The sequence below is a fragment of the Pan troglodytes genome, chromosome 13 (assembly GCF_028858775.2).
Source record: "Pan troglodytes isolate AG18354 chromosome 13, NHGRI_mPanTro3-v2.0_pri, whole genome shotgun sequence".
Taxonomy (NCBI): Eukaryota; Metazoa; Chordata; class Mammalia; order Primates; family Hominidae; genus Pan; species Pan troglodytes.
Window position 1 is genome coordinate 28,097,028 of NC_072411.2, and position 22,869 is coordinate 28,119,896.

General features: G+C 52.5%; 2 protein-coding genes across 15 annotated transcripts in view; one reads left to right on the forward strand and one right to left on the reverse strand.

Annotated features, from left to right (window-relative positions):
• The first annotated feature begins 62 nt into the window (after nt 1–62).
• PROC (protein C, inactivator of coagulation factors Va and VIIIa) lies at nt 63–10,934 on the forward strand. 5 transcript variants are annotated; one of them, XM_009443241.5, is made up of 9 exons: nt 63–412; nt 1,846–1,936; nt 3,242–3,373; nt 4,841–4,865; nt 4,958–5,095; nt 5,198–5,332; nt 8,005–8,147; nt 9,025–9,142; nt 10,276–10,934. In XM_009443241.5, exons 1-9 carry the CDS (start codon nt 156–158, stop codon nt 10,863–10,865), a joined length of 1,629 nt encoding a protein of 542 aa, XP_009441516.4. In that variant the 5' UTR covers nt 63–155; the 3' UTR covers nt 10,866–10,934. The 5 variants fall into 5 exon arrangements, with proteins under 5 accessions (XP_009441516.4, XP_009441519.1, XP_009441517.1 ...); XM_009443244.5 differs by having other exon boundaries at nt 319–412; nt 1,850–1,936; nt 3,207–3,373; XM_054678967.2 differs by having other exon boundaries at nt 346–432; nt 1,850–1,936.
• IWS1 (interacts with SUPT6H, CTD assembly factor 1) overlaps nt 6,624–22,869 on the reverse strand; it is a 105,106-nt gene continuing 88,860 nt past the window's right edge. For 8 of the 10 annotated variants that reach the window (XR_001716177.4, XR_010150004.1, XR_010150003.1 and 5 more), the window contains 2 exons: nt 16,517–18,200; nt 6,624–13,811 (listed from right to left, as the gene is read on the reverse strand). The gene's annotated coding sequence lies outside the window, so the exon portion shown is untranslated. The remainder of the gene's footprint in view (nt 13,812–16,516; nt 18,201–22,869) is intronic. The other 2 variants (XR_010150001.1, XR_010150002.1) reach the window with 2 other exon arrangements.

The window sequence follows — 22,869 nt, forward strand, 5'->3', positions numbered from 1 at the left end:
GCTTCTTATAATTAATGGTATTTTAGATTTGACGAAATATGGAATATTACCTGTTGTGCTGATCTTGGGCAAACTATAATATCTCTGGGTAAAAATGTCCCCATCTGAAAAACAGGGACAACGTTCCTCCCTCAGCCAGCCACTATGGGGCTAAAATGAGACCACATCTGTCAAGGGTTTTGCCCTCACCTCCCTCCCCGCTGGACGGCATCCTTGGTGGGCAGAGGTGGGCTTCAGGCAGACCAAGCCGTGCTGAGCTAGGACCAGGAGTGCTAGTGCCACTGTTTGTCTATGGAGAGGGAGGCCTCAGTGCTGAGGGCCAAGCAAATATTTGTGGTTATGGATTAACTCGAACTCCAAGCTGTCATGGCGGCAGGACGGCGAACTTGCAGTATCTCCACAACCCGCCCCTGTGAGTCCCCCTCCAGGCAGGTCTATGAGGGGTGTGGAGGGAGGGCTGCCCCCGGGAGAAGAGAGCTAGGTGGTGATGAGGGCTGAATCCTCCAGCCAGGGTGCTCAACAAGCCTGAGCTTGGGGTAAAAGGACACAAGGCCCTCCACAGGCCAGGCCTGGCAGCCACAGTCCCAGGTCCCTTTGCCATGCGCCTCCCTCTTTCCAGGCCAAGGGTCCCCAGGGCCCAGGGCCATTCCAACAGACAGTTTGGAGCCCAGGACCCTCCATTCTCCCCACCCCACTTCCACCTTTGGGGGTGTCGGATTTGAACAAATCTCAGAAGCGGCCTCAGAGGGAGTCGGCAAGAATGGAGAGCAGGGTCCGGCAGGGTGTGCAGAGGGCCACGTGGCCGATCCACTGGGGAGGGTTCCTTGATCTCTGGCCACCAGGGCTATCTCTGTGGCCTTTTGGGGCACCCGGTGGTTTGGGGCAGGGGTTGAATTTCCAGGCCTAAAACCACACGGGCCTGGCCTTGAGTCCTGGCTCTGCGAGTAATGCATGGATGTAAACATGGAGACCCAGGACCTTGCCTCAGTCTTCCGAGTCTGGTGCCTGCAGTGTACTGATGGTGTGAGACCCTACTCCTGGAGGATGGGGGACAGAATCTGATCGATCCTCTGGGTTGGTGACTTCCCTGTGCAATCAACGGAGACCAGCAAGGGTTGGATTTTTAATAAACCACTTAACTCCTCTGAGTCTCAGTTTCCCCCTCTATGAAATGGGGTTGACAGCATTAATAGCTACCTCTTGGGTGGTTGTGAGCCTTAACTGAAGTCATAATATCTCATGTTTACTGAGCATGAGCTATGTGCAAAGCCTGTTTTGAGAGCTTTATGTGGACTAACTCCTTTAATTCTCACAACACCCTTTAAGGCACAAATACACCACGTTATTCCATCCATTTTACAAATGAGGAAACTGAGGCATGGAGCAGTTAAGCATCTTGCCCAACATTGCCCTCCAGTAAGTGCTGGAGCTGGAATTTGCACTGTGCAGTCTGGCTTCATGGCCTGCCCTGTGAATCCTGTAAAAATTGTTTGAAAGACACCATGAGTGTCCAATCAACGTTAGCTAATATTCTCAGCCCAGTCATCAGACCGGCAGAGGCAGCCACCCCACTGTCCCCAGGGAGGACACAAACATCCTGGCACCCTCTCCACTGCATTCTGGAGCTGCTTTCTAGGCAGGCAGTGTGAGCTCAGCCCCACGTAGAGCGGGCAGCCGAGGCCTTCTGAGGCTGGCTATGTCTCTAGCGAACAAGGACCCTCAATCCCAGCTTCCGCCCTGACGGCCAGCACACAGGGACAGCCCTTTCATTCCGCTTCCACCTGGGGGTGCAGGCAGAGCAGCAGCGGGGGTAGGCACTGCCCGGAGCTCAGAAGTCCTCCTCAGACAGGTGCCAGCGCCTCCAGAATGTGGCAGCTCACAAGCCTCCTGCTGTTCGTGGCCACCTGGGGAATTTCCGGTACACCAGCTCCTCTTGGTAAGGCCACCCCACCCCTACCCCGGGACCCTTGTGGCCTCTACAAGGCCCTGGTGGGCATCTGCCCAGGCCTTCACAGCTTCCACCATCTCTCTGAGCCCTGGGTGAGGTGAGGGGCAGACGGGAATGGCAGGAATCAACTGACAAGTCCCAGGTAGGCCAGCTGCCAGAGTGCCACACAGGGGCTGCCAGGGCAGGCATGCGTGATGGCAGGGAGCCCCGCGATGACCTCCTAAAGCTCCCTCCTCCACACAGGGATGGTCACAGAGTCCCCTGGGCCTTCCCTCTCCACCCACTCACTCCCTCAACTGTGAAGACCCCAGGCCCAGGCTACCGCCCACACTATCCAGCACAGCCTCCCCTACTCAAATGCACACTGGCCTCACGGCTGCCCTGCCCCAACCCCTTTCCTGGTCTCCACAGCCAACGGGAGGAGGCCATGATTCTTGGGGAGGTCCGCAGGACACATGGGCCCCTAGAGCCACACCAGGCTGTTGGTTTCATTTGTGCCTTTATAGAGCTGTTTATCTGCTTGGGACCTGCACCTCCACCCTTTCCCAAGGTGCCCTCAGCTCAGGCATACCCTCCTCTAGGATGCCTTTCCCTCCATCCCTTCTTGCTTACACCCCCAACTTGATCTCTCCCTCCTAACTGTGCCCTGCACCCAAGACAGACACTTCACAGAGCCCAGGAGACACCTGGGGACCCTTCCTGAGTGATAGGTCTGTCTATCCTCCAGGTGTCCCTGCCCAAGGGGAGAAGCATGGGGAATACTTGGTTGGGGGAGGAGAGGAAGACTGGGGGGATGTGTCAAGATGGGGCTGCACGTGGTGTACTGGCAGAAGAGTGAGAGGATTTAACTTGGCAGCCTTTACAGCAGCAGCCAGGGCTTGAGTGCTTATCTCTGGGCCAGGGACTGTATTGGATGTTTTACATGACGGTCTCATCCCCATGTTTTTGGATGAGTAAATTGAACCTTAGAAAGGTAAAGACACTGGCTCAAGGTCACACAGAGATCGGGGTGGGGTTCACAGGGAGGCCTGTCCATCTCAGAGCAAGGCTTTGTCCTCCAACTGCCATCTGCTTCCTGGGGAGGAAAAGAGCAGAGGACCCCTGCGCCAAGCCATGACCTAGAATTAGAATGAGTCTTGAGGGGGCAGAGACAAGACCTTCCCAGGCTCTCCCAGCTCTGCTTCCTCAGACCCCCTCATGGCCCCAGCCCCTCTTAGGCCCCTCCACCAAGGTGAGCTCCCCCTCCCTCCAAAACCAGACTCAGTGTTCTCCAGCAGCGAGCGTGCCCACCAGGTGCTGCGGATCCGCAAACGTGCCAACTCTTTCCTGGAGGAGCTCCGTCACAGCAGCCTGGAGCGGGAGTGCATAGAGGAGATCTGTGACTTCGAGGAGGCCAAGGAAATTTTCCAAAATGTGGATGACACAGTAAGGCCACCATGGGTCCAGAGGATGAGGCTCAGGGGCGAGCTGGTAACCAGCAGGGGCCTGTAGGAGCAGGTGGGGACTCAATGCTGAGGCCCTCTTAGGAGTTGTGGGGGTGGCTGAGTGGAGCGATTAGGATGCTGGCCCTATGATGTCGGCCAGGCACATGTGACTGCAAGAAACAGAATTCAGGAAGAAGCTCCAGGAAAGAGTGTGGGGCGACCCTAGGTGGGGACTCCCACCAGCCACAGTGTAGGTGGTTCAGTCCACCCTCCAGCCACCGCTGAGCACCACTGCCTCCCCGTCCCACCTCACAAAGAGGGGACCTAAAGACCACCCTGCTTCCACCCATGCCTCTGCTGATCAGGGTGTGTGTGTGACCGAAACTCACTTCTGTCCACATAAAATCGCTCACTCTGTGCCTCACATCAAAGGGAGAAAATCTGATTGTTCAGGGGGTCGGAAGACAGGGTCTGTGTCCTATTTGTCTAAGGGTCAGAGTCCTTTGGAGCCCCCAGAGTCCTGTGGACGTGGCCCTAGGTAGTAGGGTGAGCTTGGTAACGGGGCTGGCTTCCTGAGACAAGGCTCAGACCCGCTGTGTCCCTGGGGATTGCTTCAGCCACTAGGACCTGAAAATTGTGCACGGCCTGGGCCCCCTTCCAAGGCATCCAGGGATGCTTTCCAGTGGAGGCTTTCAGGGCAGGAGACCCTCTGGCCTGCACCCTCTCTTGCCCTCAGCCTCCACCTCCTTGACTGGACCCCCATCTGGACCTCCATCCCCACCACCTCTTTCCCCAGTGGCCTCCCTGGCAGACGCCACAGTGACTTTCTGCAGGCACATATCTGATCACATCAAGTCCCCACCGTGCTCCCACCTCACCCATGGTCTCTCAGCCCCAGCAGGCCTTGGCTGGCCTCTCTGATGGAGCAGGCATCAGGCACAGGCCGTGGGTCTCAACGTGGGCTGGGTGGTCCCGGACCAGCAGCAGCCGCCGCAGCAGCAACCCTGGTACCTGGTTAGGAACGCAGACCGTCTGCCCCCATCCTCCCAACTCTGAAAAACACTGGCTTAGGGAAAGGCGCGATGCTCAGGGGTCCCCCAAAGCCCGCAGGCAGAGGGAGTGATGGGACTGGAAGGAGGCCGAGTGACTTGGTGAGGGATTCGGGTCCCTTGCATGCCAGAGGCTGCTGTGGGAGCGGACAGTCGCGAGAGCAGCACTGCAGCTGCATGGGGAGAGGGTGTTGCTCCAGGGACGTGGGATGGAGGCTGGGCGCGGGCGGGTGGCGCTGGAGGGCGGGGGAGGGGCAGGGAGCACCAGCTCCTAGCAGCCAACGACCATCGGGCGTCGATCCCTGTTTGTCTGGAAGCCCTCCCCTCCCCTGCCCGCTCACCCGCTGCCCTGCCCTACCCGGGCGCGCCCCCTCCGCACACCGGCTGCAGGCGCCTGACGCTGCCCGCTCTCTCCGCAGCTGGCCTTCTGGTCCAAGCACGTCGGTGAGTGCGTTCTAGATCCCCGGCTGGACTACCGGCGCCCGCGCCCCTCGGGGTCTCTGGCCGCTGACCCCCTACCCCGCCTTGTGTCGCAGACGGTGACCAGTGCTTGGTCTTGCCCTTGGAGCACCCGTGCGCCAGCCTGTGCTGCGGGCACGGCACGTGCATCGACGGCATCGGCAGCTTCAGCTGCGACTGCCGCAGCGGCTGGGAGGGCCGCTTCTGCCAGCGCGGTGAGGGGGAGAGCGGGGCGCTGGCGGGCGGGGGGGCGGGGCTGGGGCCGGGTTGGGGGCGCGGCACCAGCACCAGCTGCCCGCGCCCTCCCCTGCCCGCAGAGGTGAGCTTCCTCAATTGCTCGCTGGACAACGGCGGCTGCACGCATTACTGCCTAGAGGAGGTGGGCTGGCGGCGCTGTAGCTGTGCGCCTGGCTACAAGCTGGGGGACGACCTCCTGCAGTGTCAGCCCGCAGGTGAGAAGCCCCCAATACATCGCCCAGGAATCACGCTGGGTGCGGGGTGGGCAGGCCCCCTGACGGGGCGCGGCGCGGGGGGCTCAGGAGGGTTTCTAGGGAGGGAGCGAGGAACAGAGTTGAGCCTTGGGGCAGCGGCAGACGCGCCCCAACACCGGGGCCACTGTTAGGGCAATCAGCCCGGGAGCTGGGCCCGCCCTCCGCTTTCCCTGCTTCCTTTCTTCTTGGCGTCCCCGCCTTCCTCCGGGCGCCCCTGCGCACCTGGGGCCACCTCCTGGAGCGCAAGCCCAGTGGTGGCTCCGCTCCCCAGTCTGAGCGTATCTGGGGCGAGGTGTGCAGCGTCCTCCTCCATGTAGCCTGGCTGCGTTTTTCTCTGACGTTGTCCGGCGTGCATCGCATTTCCCTCTTTACCCCCTTGCTTCCTTGAGGAGAGAACAGAATCCCGATTCTGCCTTCTTCTATATTTTCCTTTTTATGCATTTTAATCAAATTTATATATGTATGAAACTTTAAAAATCAGAGTTTTACAACTCTTACATTTCAGCATGCTGTTCCTTGGCATGGGTCCTTTTTTCATTCATTTTCATTAAAAGGTGGACCCTTTTAATGTGGAAATTCCTATCTTCTGCCTCTAGGGACATTTATCACTTATTTCTTCTACAATCTCCCCTTTACTTCCTCTATTTTCTCTTTCTGGACCTCCCATTATTCAGACCTCTTTCCTCTAGTTTTATTGTCTCTTCTATTTCCCATCTCTTTGACTTTGTGTTTTCTTTCAGGGAACTTTCTTTTTTTTCTTTTTTTTTTGAGATGGAGTTTCACTCTTGTTGTCCCAGGCTGGAGTGCAATGACGTGATCTCAGCTCACCACAACCTCCGCCTCCTGGATTCAAGCGATTCTCCTGCCGCAGCCTCCCGAGTAGCTGGGATTACAGGCATGCGCCACCACGCCCAGCTAATTTTGTGTTTTTAGTAGAGAAGGGGTTTCTCCGTGTTGGTCAAGCTGGTCTTGAACTCCTGACCTCAGGTGATCCACCTGCCTTGGCCTCCTAAAGTGCTGGGATTACAGGCGTGAGCCACCACGCCCAGCCTCTTTCAGGGAACTTTCTACAACTTTATAATTCAATTCTTCTGCAGAAAAAAATTTTTGGCCAGGCTCAGTAGCTCAGACCTATAATTCCAGCACTTTGAGAGGCTGAGGTGGGAGGATTGCTTGAGCTTGGGAGTTTGAGACTAGCCTGAGCAACACAGTGAGACCCTGTCTCTATTTTTAAAAAAAGTAAAAAAAGATCTAAAAATTTAACTTTTTATTTTGAAATAATTAGATATTTCCAGGAAGCTGCAAAGAAATGCCTGGTGGGCCTGTTGGCCTGTGGGTTTCCTGCAAGGCCGTGGGAAGGCCCTGTCATTGGCAGAACCCCAGATCGTGAGGGCTTTCCTTTTAGGCTGCTTTCTAAGAGGACTCCTCCAAGCTCTTGGAGGATGGAAGACGCTCACCCATGGTGTTCGGCCCCTCAGAGCAGGGTGGGGCAGGGGAGCTGGTGCCTGTGCAGGCTGTGGACATTTGCATGACTCCCTGTGGTCAGCTAAGAGCACCACTCCTTCCTGAAGCGGGGCCTGAAGTCCCTAGTCAGAGCCTCTGGTTCACCTTCTGCAGGCAGGGAGAGGGGAGTCAAGCCAGTGAGGAGGGCTTTCGCAGTTTCTCTTACAAACTCTCAACATGCCCTCCCACCTGCACTGCCTTCCTGGAAGCCCCACAGCCTCCTATGGTTCCGTGGTCCAGTCCTTCAGCTTCTGGGCGCCCCCATCACGGGCTGAGATTTTTGCTTTCCAGTCTGCCAAGTCAGTTACTGTGTCCATCCATCTGCTGTCAGCTTCTGGAATTGTTGCTGTTGTGCCCTTTCCATTCTTTTGTTATGATGCAGCTCCCCTGCTGACGACATCCCATTGCTCTTTTAAGTCTAGATATCTGGACTGGGCATTCAAGGCCCATTTTGTGCAGAGTCGGGCCGACCTTCCAGCCCTCAGTTCTCCATGGAGTATGCGCTCTCTTCTTGGCAGGGAGGCCTCACAAACATGCCATGCCTATTGTAGGAGCTCTCCAAGAATGCTCACCTCCTTCTCCCTGTAATTCCTTTCCTCTGTGAGGAGCTCAGCAGCATCCCATTATGAGACCTTACTAATCCCAGGGATCACCCCCAACAGCCCTGGGGTACAATGAGCTTTTAAGAAGTTTAACCACCTATGTAAGGAGACACAGGCAGTGGGCGATGCTGCCTGGCCTGACTCTTGCCATTGGGTGGTACTGTTTGTTGACTGACTGACTGACTGGAGGGGGTTTGTAATTTGTATCTCAGGGATTACCCCCAACAGCCCTGGGGTACAATGAGCCTTCAAGAAGTTTAACAACCTATGTAAGGACACACAGCCAGTGGGTGATGCTGCCTGGTCTGACTCTTGCCATTCAGTGGCACTGTTTGTTGACTGACTGACTGACTGACTGGCTGACTGGAGGGGGTTCATAGCTAATATTAATGGAGTGGTCTAAGTATCATTGGTTCCTTGAACCCTGCACTGTGGCAAAGTGGCCCACAGGCTGGAGGAGGACCAAGACAGGAGGGCAGTCTCGGGAGGAGTGCCTGGCAGGCCCCTCACCACCTCTGCCTACCTCAGTGAAGTTCCCTTGTGGGAGGCCCTGGAAGCGGATGGAGAAGAAGCGCAGTCACCTGAAACGAGACACAGAAGACCAAGAAGACCAAGTAGATCCGCGGCTCATTGATGGGAAGATGACCAGGCGGGGAGACAGCCCCTGGCAGGTGGGAGGCGAGGCAGCACCGGCTGCTCACGTGCTGGGTCCGGGATCACTGAGTCCATCCTGGCAGCTATGCTCAGGGTGCAGAAACCGAGAGGGAAGCACTGCCATTGCTTTTGGGGGATGATGAAGGTGGGGGATGCTTCAGGGAAAGATGGACGCAACCTGAGGGGAGAGGAGCAGCCAGGGTGGGTGAGGGGAGGGGCGTGGGGGCATGGAGGGGTCTGCAGGAGGGAGGGTTACAGTTTCTAAAAAGAGCTGGAAAGACACTGCTGTGCTGGCGGGATTTTAGGCAGAAGCCCTGCTGATGGGAGAGGGCTAGAAGGGAGGGCCGGGCCTGAGTACCCCTCCAGCCTCCACATGGGAACTGACACTTACTGGGTTCCCCTCTCTGCCAGGCATGGGGGAGATAGGAACCAACAAGTGGAGGTATTTGCCCTGGGGACTCAGACTCTGCAAGGGTCAGGACCCCAAAGACCGGGCAGCCCAGTGGGACCACAGCCAGGACGGCCCTTCAAGATAGGGGCTGAGGGAGGCCCAAGGGGAACATCCAGGCAGCCTGGGGGCCACAAAGTCTTCCTGGAAGACACAAGGCCTGGCCAAGCCTCTAGGGATGAGAGGAGCTCGCTGGGCGATGTTGGGTGTGGCTGAGGGTGACTGAAACAGTATGAACAGTGCAGGAACAGCATGGGCAAAGTCAGGAAGACACCCTGGGACAGGCTGACACTGTAAAATGGGCAAAAATAGAAAACGCCAGAAAGGGCCTAAGCCTCTGCCCATATGACCAGGGAACCCAGGAAAGTGCATATGAAACCCAGGTGCCCTGGACTGGAGGCTGTCAGGAGGCAGCCCTGTGATGTCATCATCCCACCCCATTCCAGGTGGTCCTGCTGGACTCGAAGAAGAAGCTGGCCTGCGGGGCAGTGCTCATCCACCCCTCCTGGGTGCTGACAGCGGCCCACTGCATGGATGAGTCCAAGAAGCTCCTTGTCAGGCTTGGTATGGGCTGGAGCCAGGCAGAAGGGGGCTGCCAGAGGCCTGGGTAGGGGGACCAGGCAGGCTGTTCAGGTTTGGGGGACCCCGCTCCCCAGGTGCTTAAGCAAGAGGCTTCTTGAGCTCCACAGAAGGTGTTTGGGGGGAAGAGGCCTATGTGCCCCCACCCTGCCCACACATGTACACCTAGTATTTTGCAGTAGGGTGTTCTCTGGTGCCCTCTTCGAATCTGGGCACAGGTACCTGCACACACGTTTGTGAGTGAGGGGCTACACAGACCTTCACCTCTCCACTCCCACTCATGAGGAGCAGGCTGTGTGGGCCTCAGCACCCTTGGGTGCAGAGACCAGCAAGGCCTGGCCTCAGGACTGTGCCTCCCACAGACTGACAGGGATGGAGCTGTACAGAGGGAGCCCTAGCATCTGCCAAAGCCACAAGCTGCTTCCCTAGCAGGCTGGGGGCACCTATGCATTGGCCCCGATCTATGGCAATTTCTGGAGGGGGGGTCTGGCTCAACTCTTTATGCCAAAAAGAAGGAAAAGCATATTGAGAAAGGCCAAATTCACATTTCCTACAGCATAATCTATGGCCAGTGGCCCCCCGTGGGGCTTGGCTTAGAATTCCCAGGTGCTCTTTCCAGGGAACCATCAGTCTGGACTGAGAGGACCTTCTCTCTCAGGTGGGACCCGGCCCTGTCCTCCCTGGCGGTGCCGTGTTCTGGGGGTCCTCCTCTCTGGGTCTCACTGCCCCTGGGGTCTCTCCAGCTACCTTTGCTCCACGTTCCTTTGTGGCTCTGGTCTGTGTCTGGGGTTTCCAGGGGTCTCGGGCTTCCCTGCTGCTTCCTTCTCTGGTCTCACGGCTCCATGACTCCTGAAAACCAACCAGCATCCTACCCCTTTGGGATTGACACCCGTTGGCTACTCCTTCTGGCAGGAAAAGTCACCGTTGATAGGGTTCCACGGCATAGACAGGTGGCTCCGCGCCAGTGCCTGGGACGTGTGGGTGCACAGTCTCCGGGTGACCCTTCTTCAGGCCCTCTGCCCAGGCCCGCAGGGGCACAGCAGTGGGTGGGCCTCAGGAAAGTGCCACTGGGGAGAGGCTCCCCGCAGCCCACTCTGACTGTGCCCTCTGCCCTGCAGGAGAGTATGACCTGCGGCGCTGGGAGAAGTGGGAGCTGGACCTGGACATCAAGGAGGTCTTCGTCCACCCCAACTACAGCAAGAGCACCACCGACAATGACATCGCACTGCTGCACCTGGCCCAGCCCGCCACCCTCTCGCAGACCATAGTGCCCATCTGCCTCCCGGACAGCGGCCTTGCAGAGCGCGAGCTCAATCAGGCCGGCCAGGAGACCCTCGTGACGGGCTGGGGCTACCACAGCAGCCGAGAGAAGGAGGCCAAGAGAAACCGCACCTTCGTCCTCAACTTCATCAAGATTCCCGTGGTCCCGCACAATGAGTGCAGCGAGGTCATGAGCAACATGGTGTCTGAGAACATGCTGTGTGCGGGCATCCTCGGGGACCGGCAGGATGCCTGCGAGGGCGACAGTGGGGGGCCCATGGTCGCCTCCTTCCACGGCACCTGGTTCCTGGTGGGCCTGGTGAGCTGGGGTGAGGGCTGCGGGCTCCTTCACAACTACGGCGTTTACACCAAAGTCAGCCGCTACCTCGACTGGATCCACGGGCACATCAGAGACAAGGAAGCCCCCCAGAAGAGCTGGGCACCTTAGCGACCCTCCCTGCGGGGCTGCTTTCGCGTGGCAATGGATGGGACATTAAAGGGACATGTAACAAGCGCACCGGCCTGCTGTTCTGTCTGTCCTTCCATCCCTCTTTTGGGCTCTTCTGGAGGGAAGTAACATTTACTGAGCACCTGTTGTATGTCACATGCCTTATGAATAGAATCTTAACTCCTAGAGCAACTCTGTGGGGTGGGGAGGAGCAGATCCAAGTTTTGCGGGGTTTAAAGCTGTGTGTGTTGGGGGGGATACTCTGTTGATGAAAAAGAATAAAAAACACAACCACGAAGCTGCTACAGCCTTTTCCAGGGCTTTGGGAAGAGCCTGTGCAAGCCGGGGATGCTGAAGGTGAGGCTTGACCAGCTTTCCAGCTAGCCCAGCTATGAGGTAGACATGTTTAGCTCATATCACAGAGGAGGAAACTGAGGGGTCTGAAAGGTTTACATGGTGGAGCCAGGATTCAAATCTAGGTCTGACTCCAAAACCCAGGTGCTTTTTTCTGTTCTCCACTGTCCTGGAGGACAGCTGTCTCGACGGTGCTCGGTGTGGAGGCCACTATTAGCTCTGTAGGGAAGCAGCCAGAGACCCAGAAAGTGTTGGTTCAGCCCAGAATGAGCTCACAGTGTCGTGGGGGAAGCTGTTTAAGAACAATGTTACACCATCATGAACAGCAGTAAGAAAGAGGCTCTGGCTTAACCTGGCCTGATAGGCCTAATTGAATGAGACAGAAATAAGTCAAGGATGCTCTGATTTGAAATCATGAAGTACCTGATGAAAAGAAATGGTGGTGAGATAAAGCTGAGAAAATTCATCTAAAGCCCAAAATTAGTCTAGCTCTGTGTGTGGCCTCAGGCAAGTCTTTTTCTCCTCTCTGAGTGTGATGGTTAATTTTAGGTGTCGATTTGACTGGATGAAGGGATACCCACATGGCTGGCGAAGCATGATTTCTGGGTGTGTCTGTGAGATGTTCTGGAGGAGATGGGCCACTGAGTCGGTGGACTATGTGGGGAAGATCCGCCCTCAGTGTGGGCAGGCACCATCCAATCAGCTCGGGACCCAGACAGAATAAAAAGGCAGAGGACAGGTGAATTATCTGTCTCTCCTAGAGCTGGGACACCCTTCTCCTGCCCTTGGACATCAGTTCCAGGTTCTCAGGCCTTTGGACTCTGAGACTTACACCAGTGGCCCTGCAGATTCTCCAGCCATTAGCCCTGTACTGAGGATCCTGCTATCAGCTCCCCTGGTTCTGAGGCCTTGAGACCTGGACTGAGCCAGGCCGGCTTCCCTGGCTCTCCAGCTGGCAGGTCTGCCATGGGACTCCTCAGCCTCAATGATCACAGAAGCCAAATCCTTAATAAGCCCCTTCTCATCTATCTGTGTCTATATATACATCCTATTAGTTCTGTCTCTGGAGAACCCTGACTAATCCAGGGGACATCAGTAAAATGAAGGGATTGGATGACAGCAGTGATTCTACACCCTGGCTGCACATTTGCATCTCCCGGACAGCCTTTTTTTTTTTTTGAGGTGGAGTCTCACTCTGTCTCCCAGGCTGCAGTGCAATGGTGCGATCTCGGCTCACTGCAACCTCCGCCTCCCGGGTTCAAGTGATTCTCCTGCCTCAGCCTCTTGAGTAGCTGGGATTACAGGTGCGTGCTAGTAGAGAAGGGGTTTCACCATGTTGGCCAGGCTGGTCTCGAACTCCTGACTTCATGATCAGTCTGCCTTGCCTCCCAAAATCCTGGGATTACAGGCGTGAGCCACCGTGCCCGGCCCCGGAGAGCTTTTGAAAACACTGATGTGGCCGGGCGCGGTGGCTCAAGCCTGTAATCCCAGCACTTTGGGAGGCTGAGGTAGGTGGATCACGAGGTCAGGAGACCAAGACCATGCTGGCTAACACAGTGAAACCCCGTCTCTACTAAAAATACAAAAAATTAGCCGGGCGTGGTGGTGGGCACCTGTAGTCCCAGCTACTTGGAGAATGGCGTGAACCTGGGAGGCAGAGCTTGCAGTGAGCCGAGATTGTGCCACTGCACTCCAGCCTGGGTGACAGAGTGAGACTCCGTCTCAAAAATAAATAAATAAATAAATAAAAATAAAAATAAAATAAATAAATAAAAATAAAAACACTGATGTCCAGTCCCACCCCCAGAGATGCTAATTTAACTGATTGTGCCAGGGGAGTGGGGACCCAGACATTGATATTTTTACAACTCTCCAATTCATTTCAATGTGTTCACTAGGGTTGAAAGCGACTGGGCTAGGCCAGGTGCCATGGCTCATACTGGTAATCCTGGCGCTTTGGGAAGCTGAGGCAGGAGGATTGCTTGAGCCCAGGAGTTCGAGGCCGGCCTGGGCAACACAGGGAGAACTTGTCTCTATTTAAAATAATAATAAATAAATAAAAATAAATTAATAAAAATGGACCAAATGGTCTTTAAGGGCCTTTCTTCTCAGGTAAACTCTAGTTCTAAGACTCTACAGGCCAACGAGGATAAAGCCAATTATCTGAGAAAGCACAGCACAGCTCAGTCCACAGTAAAATAAAGGAGGACTTGATTTGTGGCCACAGCTGCAGCCAGACCAGAGAGGACACCAGGACCCACGGAGTTAGTTATCTGTGTGTGGCCACAAGAAAAGAGACCTGCCCGAGCTGGGGCCTGTGGGATTCTCCTCCTTACTGACCTGGGGGAGGAATAGGTGGGGCTGCCTGGAAATGGGAGCAAACCGCGCCCGGGGCTGGAAGCACCTGCCGAATGGCACAGGGCCAGTGCCCACCACAGTCTCAGCGGAGGTGACGGACTGAAAGAATGACAGAGGACTGGAAGTCTTCGCCTCTGCTGAAGATTTCCGGGTGGGCTGCTGTCAGGATGGTGACCCTGCATGGCCTAGAGCACCTCTGGCATGACAGTGTTGGGAGATCCACCGACCTGCTGCCTGGGGAAACCGGGGAAAATTAGAAAAGCAAACAAACATTTCAAGTCCTGGAAATGGCCCTGAGGGCAAACAAAACAAGAACAAAAATACAACTTTTAAACCAACAGAAGAAAACTTGATGTGCCCAACAGAAAGCAAAGGAGAGGAATGAAAATAAGCGAGAAGCACGTATAAATCAACTGCATTTCTCTACACGAACATGAACATGTGGAAACCCAGGTTAAAAGCACAACAGCACCCCAGTCACTTTAAGGAAAAAGTACTTCGATATACATTTAGCAAAACATGTACCAGATCTGTGTGACAAAATTCACAAAATACCGGGAATGTCCATTCTCCCAAAATTGATCTACAGATGTCATGTAATTCCTATCGAAATTCCAGTATGTCTTTTTGTGGACATAAACAAGGTACTATATGTGTGTGTATGTGCATAAAGGACCTCAAATGACTAGAATGTTTTGGAAAAAAGAATTAGAGAAATCGCTCTACCCAGCGTCATGGCTTGTTGAATAGCTACAGTCATCAGACTACGTGGTGCTCATGGAGGAAGAGAAACACGGATGGAGCGAAATGGAGACTGTGGAGCGAGACCCACACAGCTACAGCCTTTTGATTTTTGACAAAGATACCAAAGCAATTCAGTGGAGGAAGGAGAGGCTTTTCAACAAAGGGTGCTGGCACAGTGGGGCCTCAATAGGCAAAAAAGTGAACCTCAACCTGTATCTCTCACCTCATACAAAAATTAACTCAGCATGGAACTTAGGCCGGGCGCAGTGGCTCACACCCATAATCCCAGCACTTTGGGAGGCTGAGGCGGGTGGATCCCCTGAGGTCAGGAGTTTCGAGACCAGCCTGGCCAACATGAAGAAGCCCTGTCTCTACTAAAAATACAAAAATTAGCTGGGTGTGGTGGCACACGCCTGTAATCCCAGCTACCCAGGAGGCTGAGGCAGGAGAATTGCTTGAACCCAGGAGGCGGAGGTTGCAGTGAGCCAAGATGGCGCCATTGCATTCTAGCCTGAGTGACACAGTGGGACTCCATCTCAAAAAAGAAAAAAAAAGAGAATGGAACTTAGATGTAATGTAAAACTATGAAACAAAACAAAAGAAAGTACAGTTGATGGAAACTGTGAAATAAGATGGAAATAATAACAATAAATGTAATTAGGTTAAGCTTACCAATTTAAAAAGATAAATCTAAGAATTAAAAAACCAATGAGACAATATATTGATTAGAGACAACTTAAAAAGCACCAAAAGACTGAAAATAAAGAATGCTAGAAATTCCATGCAACTTTGAATGAAAAGAAAGCTAAGATAGTGATTCCAGTAATTAATACAATGGAAATTAAGAAAAAAATACCATAAAGAACAATGATGGACATTATATACAGAAAAAATCACTCACATGTAAAGATCTAATTATTATAAAACAATATGTGCCCCTGCAACATAACCTCCAAATACTGCATACAGTGTGACATTTGACAGAAGGGAAAGGAGAAATAAACAACTTTTACTTGTATTTGGAGAGTTTTTTTAAAAATTATCTTATAAACCAATAAATCAAACAGATTTTTAAAAAGTGGATATGTAGATGATCTGAACAATAAAATTAATAAGCTTGAGCGATTTTTTTTTTGAATTGAGTCTCGCTCTGTCACCCAGGGTGGACTACAGTGGTGCGATCTTGGCTCACTGCAATCTCTGCCTCCCGGGTTCAAGCAATTCTCCTGTCTCAGCCTCCTGAGCAGCTGGGACTACAGGTGCCCACCACCATGCCTGGCTAGTTCTTGTATTTTTATTAGAGATGGAGTCTCATCATGTTGGTCAGGCTGGTCTCGAACTCCAACCTCAGGTAATCCACCCACCTTGGCCTCCCAAAGTGCTCGGATTACAGGCATGAGCCACTGTGCCCAGCCGAGTGATTCTTTTTGAGCACACTAGGAACATTTACAAAACTATACTGGACCATGAAGAAAGCCTCAATAAATTCCAAGGGATCAATATAATACAGAACATGTCCTCTAGCTAAAAGACAATAAAAGTAGAAATTTCTAATGAAAAACTTTAAAAATGCCATATGTCTGCAAACTAATTAACATATCAGCAGGCAATCATAAGATAAATTAAGAAATTGTAAGAATTATATGTTAATTTGTGTTTCACAGCTACAGCAACACCAGGAGGGAAATTATACCTTTAAATATACTTATCCAGGCTGGGCGTGGTGTCTCATGCCTGTAATCCCAGCACTTTGGGAGCCCAAGATGGGTGGGTCACCTGAGGTCAGGAGTTCAAGACTAGCCTGGCCAACATGGTGAAATTCCATCTCTACTAAAAATACAAAAATTAGCTGGGCATGGTGGTGGGCGCCTATAATCCCAGCTATTTGGGAGGCTGAGGCAGGAGGATCACTTAAACCCAGGGAGTGGAGGTTGTGGCGAGTCAAGACTGCACCATTGCACTCCAGCCTGGGCAACAAGAGCGAAACTCCGTCTCAAAATAAATAAGTAAATATTCTTATCCAGAAACAAAAAGTTAAAAGCAAATACAGGTTATTCAGGGTTCTCCAGGGAAATGAAATTGACCGAATAGAGAGAGAGATTTATTTCAAAGAAGCGGCTCACATAATTGTGAAGGCTGGTAAGTCTAAAATCTGCAGCGTGGGCCTGCAGGCTGGAGACTTAGGGAACACTCACAGTTTGAGTCTGAGTGCAGTGTGCTGGCAGAATTCCTTCTTTCTTGGGTAGAGTCAGCCTTTATTAAGACCTTCAACTGATTGGATGCAGCCCACCTGCATTATGGAGGATAACCTGCTTTACTCAAAGTCCACTGGTTTAAGTGTTAATCTCATCCAAAAAAACATCTGCCCAGAAAACATTCGAAACGATGTTTGACCAAATATCTGGATACTGAGGCCTAGCCAAGATGACACATAAAATTAACCATCACGAAGGGTCACAGGTTGAATTGTGTCCTCCCAAAATTCACACACTGAAGCCCCAACCTCCAAAAACTCAGAATGTGACCTTATTTGGAAATGGGATTGCTGAGGATATAATTAGTTAAGACAAGGTCAATACAAAAGTTAGCTGGGTGTGGTGGTGGGTGCCTGTAATCCCAGCTACTCAGGAGGCTGAGACAGGAGAGTCGCTTGAACCCAGGAGACGGAGGTTGCAGTGAGCTGAGATCAAGCCACTGCACTCCAGCCTGGGCGACAGGGTGAGACTCTGTCTAAAAAACAAATAAATAAATAAATACATAAATAAAAAGACAAGGTCATTCTGGAATAGGGTGGACCGCTAAAATGATTGGTGTTCTCATAAAAAGGAGAAATTGGGGCACAGACATGAACGGAGAGAAGACAACGTGAACACACGGGGAGAACATCACATGAAGATGAAGGCGGAGGTCAGGGCCACTCATCTACAAGCCAAGGGCTCCCAAGACGGCCCGCAACCTCCAGAAGCTGGGAGAGCAGCCTTGACCAGCTTCACCCTTGCAGCCCTCAGAAGGCAGCAACCCTGCTGACACCTCAATCTTGAACTTCTAGCGTCCAAAACTGTGAAACAATGGATTTCTGTTATTTAGGACACCCAGTCTGTGGTACTTTATTATAACAGCCCTTGCAATCTAATACAGCAGGTGACATGAAATCCTTACTTAAGAAGCTGGAAAAACACCAGATGCAGGATCACGCCTGTAATCACAGCACTTTGGGAGGCTGAGGAGGGAGGATCACTTGAGCTCAGGAGTTCAAGACCAGCCTGGGCAACAAAGTGACCTTCTCTCTACAAAAAATCAAAAGGTTAGCCAGGCACGGCGGCATATACCTATGGTCCCAGCTACTCGGGAGGCTGAGGCAGGAGGATCTCTTGAGCCCAGGAGGTTGAGGCTGCAGTGAGCTGTGAGTGTGCCATTGTACTCCAGCTGGGGCAACAGAGTGAGACCCTGTTTCAATAATTAAATAAATAAATACATACATACATACATACGAAACTGGGAAGAGAGCACGTGACATAAAAATCTTACTTAAGAAGCTGGAAAGTGAGTAACACAAACCCAAAGAAACAAGAAGGAGGGAAATATAAAGATAAGGAGGCAGAATTGAGTGTAAGAGAGGTGCAAATGATGAAATGAACACAAGAAATAATATCAAAAGCAGAGAGGCAGATCTATGAAAAATGCAGATTAGAAAGAGTGACAGGGGCGTAGCAATGATTTTACTATAACCTAATACATTTGAAAGCCTAGGTGAAATACACACATTCCTGAACAAACATAAAATACTAACACTGGTGCAAGAAGAAAACTGCAGTGCCGGTAAAAGCCATTCCACTCCCCTTCAAAAGCTTCTGTCTCATGCTGCTTTGTGTGCGAGTTCTGTCAAAGTTTTAAAGAACAGTGAGTTCCCATCTTAAACAAGTTTCCTCCCCCACATGGAAAAAGAACAAAACCCACCCAACTCATTTGATGATATTTTGTGCCATGCAGCCAGGCTAGAACTTCTGTACCTCCTGGAGGGAAGCACCCACATCCCTTGGCTCTCGGGTGTGGAAAGCTCTGCCCTCTGGCTCTGTGAAAGCGGCTGTCTCCAGACAGACTCAGGTGCAGGCAGCTCCTTGCAAGGTCGGCAGGGAGAGCATGCCCCATCTGCCCCTGTCTTTTGAAACATCCTTTTTGCCCCATATTGATTGATTGATTGATTAACTGATTGAGACAGAGTCTTACTCTGTCACCCAGGCTGGACGGAGTGCAGTGGCACGATCTCAGCTCATTGCAACCTCTGCCTTCCTTGTTCAAGCAATTCTCCTGCCTCAGCCTCCCCAGTAGCTGGGGTTACAGGCACCTGCCACAAATCTCAGCTAATTTTTGTATTTTTAGTAGAGACACAGTGTCACCATGTTGGCTACGCTGGTCGTGAACTCCTGACCTCACGTGATCCGCCCACCTCAGCCTCCTAAAGTGCTGGGATTACAGGCATGAGCCACCACGCCTGGCTCCCCATCCTTGATTTGTACATGTTTTTTGTTTTTGTAGATTTAGGGGTGTGAGTATAGATTTCTTGCTTGCATGGATTATGCAGTGGTGGAGTCTGGGCTTCTAGTGGAGCCATCGCCCAGTGAGCCCTGTGCCCAGATAGGTGATTTTCAACCCTCGCCCCTTCCCTTCCACCTTTCGCAGTCTCCCATGTCTAGGATTCCACTCTGTATGTCCATGACAACACCCAGCTTTAGAGTGCACGGCTGAGGGCACAGTCGAGGAGGAGACACCCTCCCCCAGGGGGCACATGCTGGGCCTTCTGGAGGCAGATGAGGGAGAGTCTCTTGGGAGGCTGCAGGCCTGGCGTGCGTGGAGGTGTGTCACGAAGGAGGTGAGCAGTGTCGGGGACAGGCTGGGTTAAGCTTATCCATTGACCGTATCTATTGAGTGCCACCTCTGGGCCCAGAGCTGAGCCCAGACAGGCGCATGGGTCAGACAAGGCCCAGGGACACACAAACTGTAGAAGAGAAGCTTTACACAAGCTTGCTTTAACAGAGCCTTTTCATTGACAAAAATAAAAGGACGTGAAAAGAAATTTAAGACTCAATGGGCTGAAGAGTGATCTCTTATTACCGCAACATTTGAGAGCTGATGTCAGATGGCAGCCTGGCTGCAGAGAAGGTACCCAGGCCCTGGGCTCAGTGGCCCTTCCCCAGCTGGTGCCCCCAGCCTTACTGCCTGGCCCTCCTGCACCTTCTTTTCCTTGTCTAAGAACTGGGCTCATCCCCCTCTATCCCCAGTGGTTGTGGGGATGAAAGGAAGGCACACCCCTGCAAGGCCTGGTGCCTGGAGCTGGCCCTGGGTAGACGCCTCCCTCCCCTTCTTCCTGAGCCCTTCATGCAGAGCCCAGGACGCAATGGTCACAATGGCTAAAATCTCTCTGGAGGAGGGAGAGATCAGTGCAGGCTAAAGCCACTGGTGAGAGTGGAAGAATTCAGTTCTCCAGCGGAAGGCAGCAATATGCAGAGAGCCCTGTGATGGGGCTGCTGGAGCCGAGGCCTGGGGGTTCAGTCCCCTGAGAAGCCCCCACCAGCTTAGCCTGGGGGACGAGTTATGGGAAGGACAGATGAGAAACTGCTAACTAAACAAGGCCAAAAGGACCAGGGCAAGCTGGGGGAGACCATGGAGGCTGTGGAAGGAACACGCAGACTAAGCCTCAGGGGAGGCCAAGAGAGGCTAAGCAGGGAGCCAGGTCCTAGGAAAGAAACAGCACCCAGCTCTGGGGCCATGCCGGGGAGGCTGTGGGTAGAGGGCTAGGGCACCAGGCCATATTGAGAACCTTCATTGCAGGCCCATGCCAGGCACGTGACCCACAGTGACCCGGGGCTTCACAGAGCAACCAAGGGAGGAACTGCCGACTCCATTCTGATGAAGGGAAAAGAGCCTCTGGGGGGCTCCCTACATCACTGCTATTGGAGGAGTCTGGGTAGGATGCAGCAGGCTCCAAAGTCCCTGCTGTGTCCCGTGGGCCACGGAGCCAGGTGGCGGGTCAGGGAGAGGAGTGGGGTATGGTTGGGCAGTGGCAGGACCTAGGCTCTGTCAATATTTGGTGTGGGTCAATCATTAGCCAACCTCAGCCTTGTCCCCCCACAGGTTCCTCAGGTGGGTTCTGGGCTAGGCCCTGCCCTGCTGGGGGCTCCACAGGGCTTGGCCTAGATTGGACGAGTCGGGTGGGCAGCCCCTGGCCTCTCCACTCAGGAGACTCCCCACCCACAGGGCTGCAGTCCTGCCTCAGGGCTGAGCAAGCAAACACGTAAGAGCACTGCACAGTTGAAAAAATGAGTTTTAAAACAATCTGCCAAGAAAAAAGATGTCAAAGTAGTCATCACGGGAAAAGTCAGGATTTTGGTGGACTTCACTGCACTTATTCTGTGGCTATTAATTTTAAATTATGTATGTGGGGGAGGGGAGCACACCATAATCTTTCTAGTGCCCTGAGGCTCTTAAACCAGGCTCTGTTCACCTGGACCTGTGTTCATGGGCAGGAAACTGTTCTAGGCCCTTTATATGCATTGTTTGATTTAATCCTGTAAGTGATTTTTTTTTTTTTTTTTTTTGAGACACAGTCTCACTCTGTCACCCAGGCTATAGTGCAGTGGTGCAATCTCAGCTCACTGCAACCTCTGCCTCCCAGGTTCAAGTGATTCTCACGCCTCAGCCTCCTGAGTAGCTGGGACCACAGGCGTGCACCATCATGGCCAGCTAATTTTTGTATTTTTAGTAGAGATGGTATTTCGTCATGTTGGCCAGGCTGGTCTCTAACTCCTGGCCTCAAGTGATCTGCCTGCTTTGGCCTCCCAGAGGGCTGGGATTACCGGTGTGAGCAACCATGCTGGACCCTCTAAGTGATCTTAAGAGATGCGTGCTCTTGCCTTCCCATGTTAGCCCCCTAATGTAACTGGCTCAGAGATGTACACAGCGAATACAGACAGAATGAGGATGTGCCTCCAAATCTGCCTGACTCCAGGAGGGGTCCCTTTAGTTAACATTGGCCCTGGAGAGACCTCAGTGGAGTGGGGAACCGGGCAGGAGACTAGCGGGGCTGAGGTGGGAGGCAGGCTTCCTGCCAGTTCTGGCAGAGGGTGGGGCTGAGTGGGGTGGGCCATGGGTCAGCAGGGTCCTCATGGCTGGCTGCAGATGGAGTTCTAGGTCTATTATCAGGGTGGTGGACGAGGGAGGGACAACAGCTCTCTGGGATCAGGTGTGTGTGCTATAACATGGGCTCCAGGCCACCTGGCTACAGAGAAGCTATGCTGTTTGGGGGGCGTCACCTCACCCCACAATTGGCCTCACATTCATCAATTGTCCCTCATTTGGGCAAGAAAACCCAGGTCACACACAACTTGGTGGGAGAGCCAGGCCTAAAGCCAGGTCCCCTGGCTTGGTGTCCAGTGTTCTTTCCTGTGCACCTGTCCTGCCACCCTGGACAGTAAGTGTGAGGGCCACAGTGTGGACTCTGAGGCCCCAGGAGCCTTCAGCAGGCCACAGCACACACACATGCCAAAAACAAGTTATACATGCATGTGGTAAAAAAATCAAATAGGACAGAGGACTTCATATGAGTGGTTGTACTTGGCTATCCCATCCCTCCTTACCCTTACTCTTTTTGCTCTCTGTATGCTATAATTTGAGTACTTTCTATTATCTTTCTTCAAGTTCATCAATTCTGTCTTCTCATGTGTCCAAACCCTGTGAAACTTGGCCAATCAGTTAATAATTTCAGATGATAAACCCTTCAATTCTAGAATGTCCACTTGATTCCTCTCTACAGATTCCGTTTCTCTGTAAAAATTCTCCATCTTTTCACCTATTTTCCCCATTTTTCTTCTATCTTCTTTAATATATTGCTATAGTTATTACCTTATCCAACATTTGGATCATCTGTGGGTCTATGTCTATTGGCTTTTTTTCTTTTGACTATTGGTTCTATTTTCCTTTTTATTTGCCTGTCTTGTAATTTCCACAGTATGCAGAAGACAATTTATAAAGGAACCATAGCAACCAAATATTATATTATTTTCTTGTCAGGAAAGTCTGCCCTTTCAGGTTTAATTAACAACAAAACTGGGATGAAGCTGGGCTGCAGTTTTAGTTATAATCAGTCCATATCAGGTTTCAAATGCTTGATGGGACAGCCTGAGTGCCTGGTAAGTCTGTCTTGTCAATCCCAAAGATGTAGGAGAGTCATTCTTCCCTTTGGCAGTTTTAAACTCTGCTCCTTAGTTTCCTATCCCCGGCTGCTTCCAAATTTCACAAATGTCTTGAGAAGGAGACTGGCAGTTTGTTCAAGACTGTCCCCCTTCCTGGGGAGGACTTTGCTTCCCAATTATCCAAGACTAAAGGAGATTAGGCTCTAGTTTAAAAACTCCCTAGTATCTTGTGAAGCTTCCAGATGCAGCGAATCAGCAAATGAACTGAGGGACGGAGGGCAGCATGGTTGTCACACTTTAAAAAAATTAACAGATTTTAGGTCGGGCATGGTGGCTCATGCCTTAAGTCATCCCAGCAC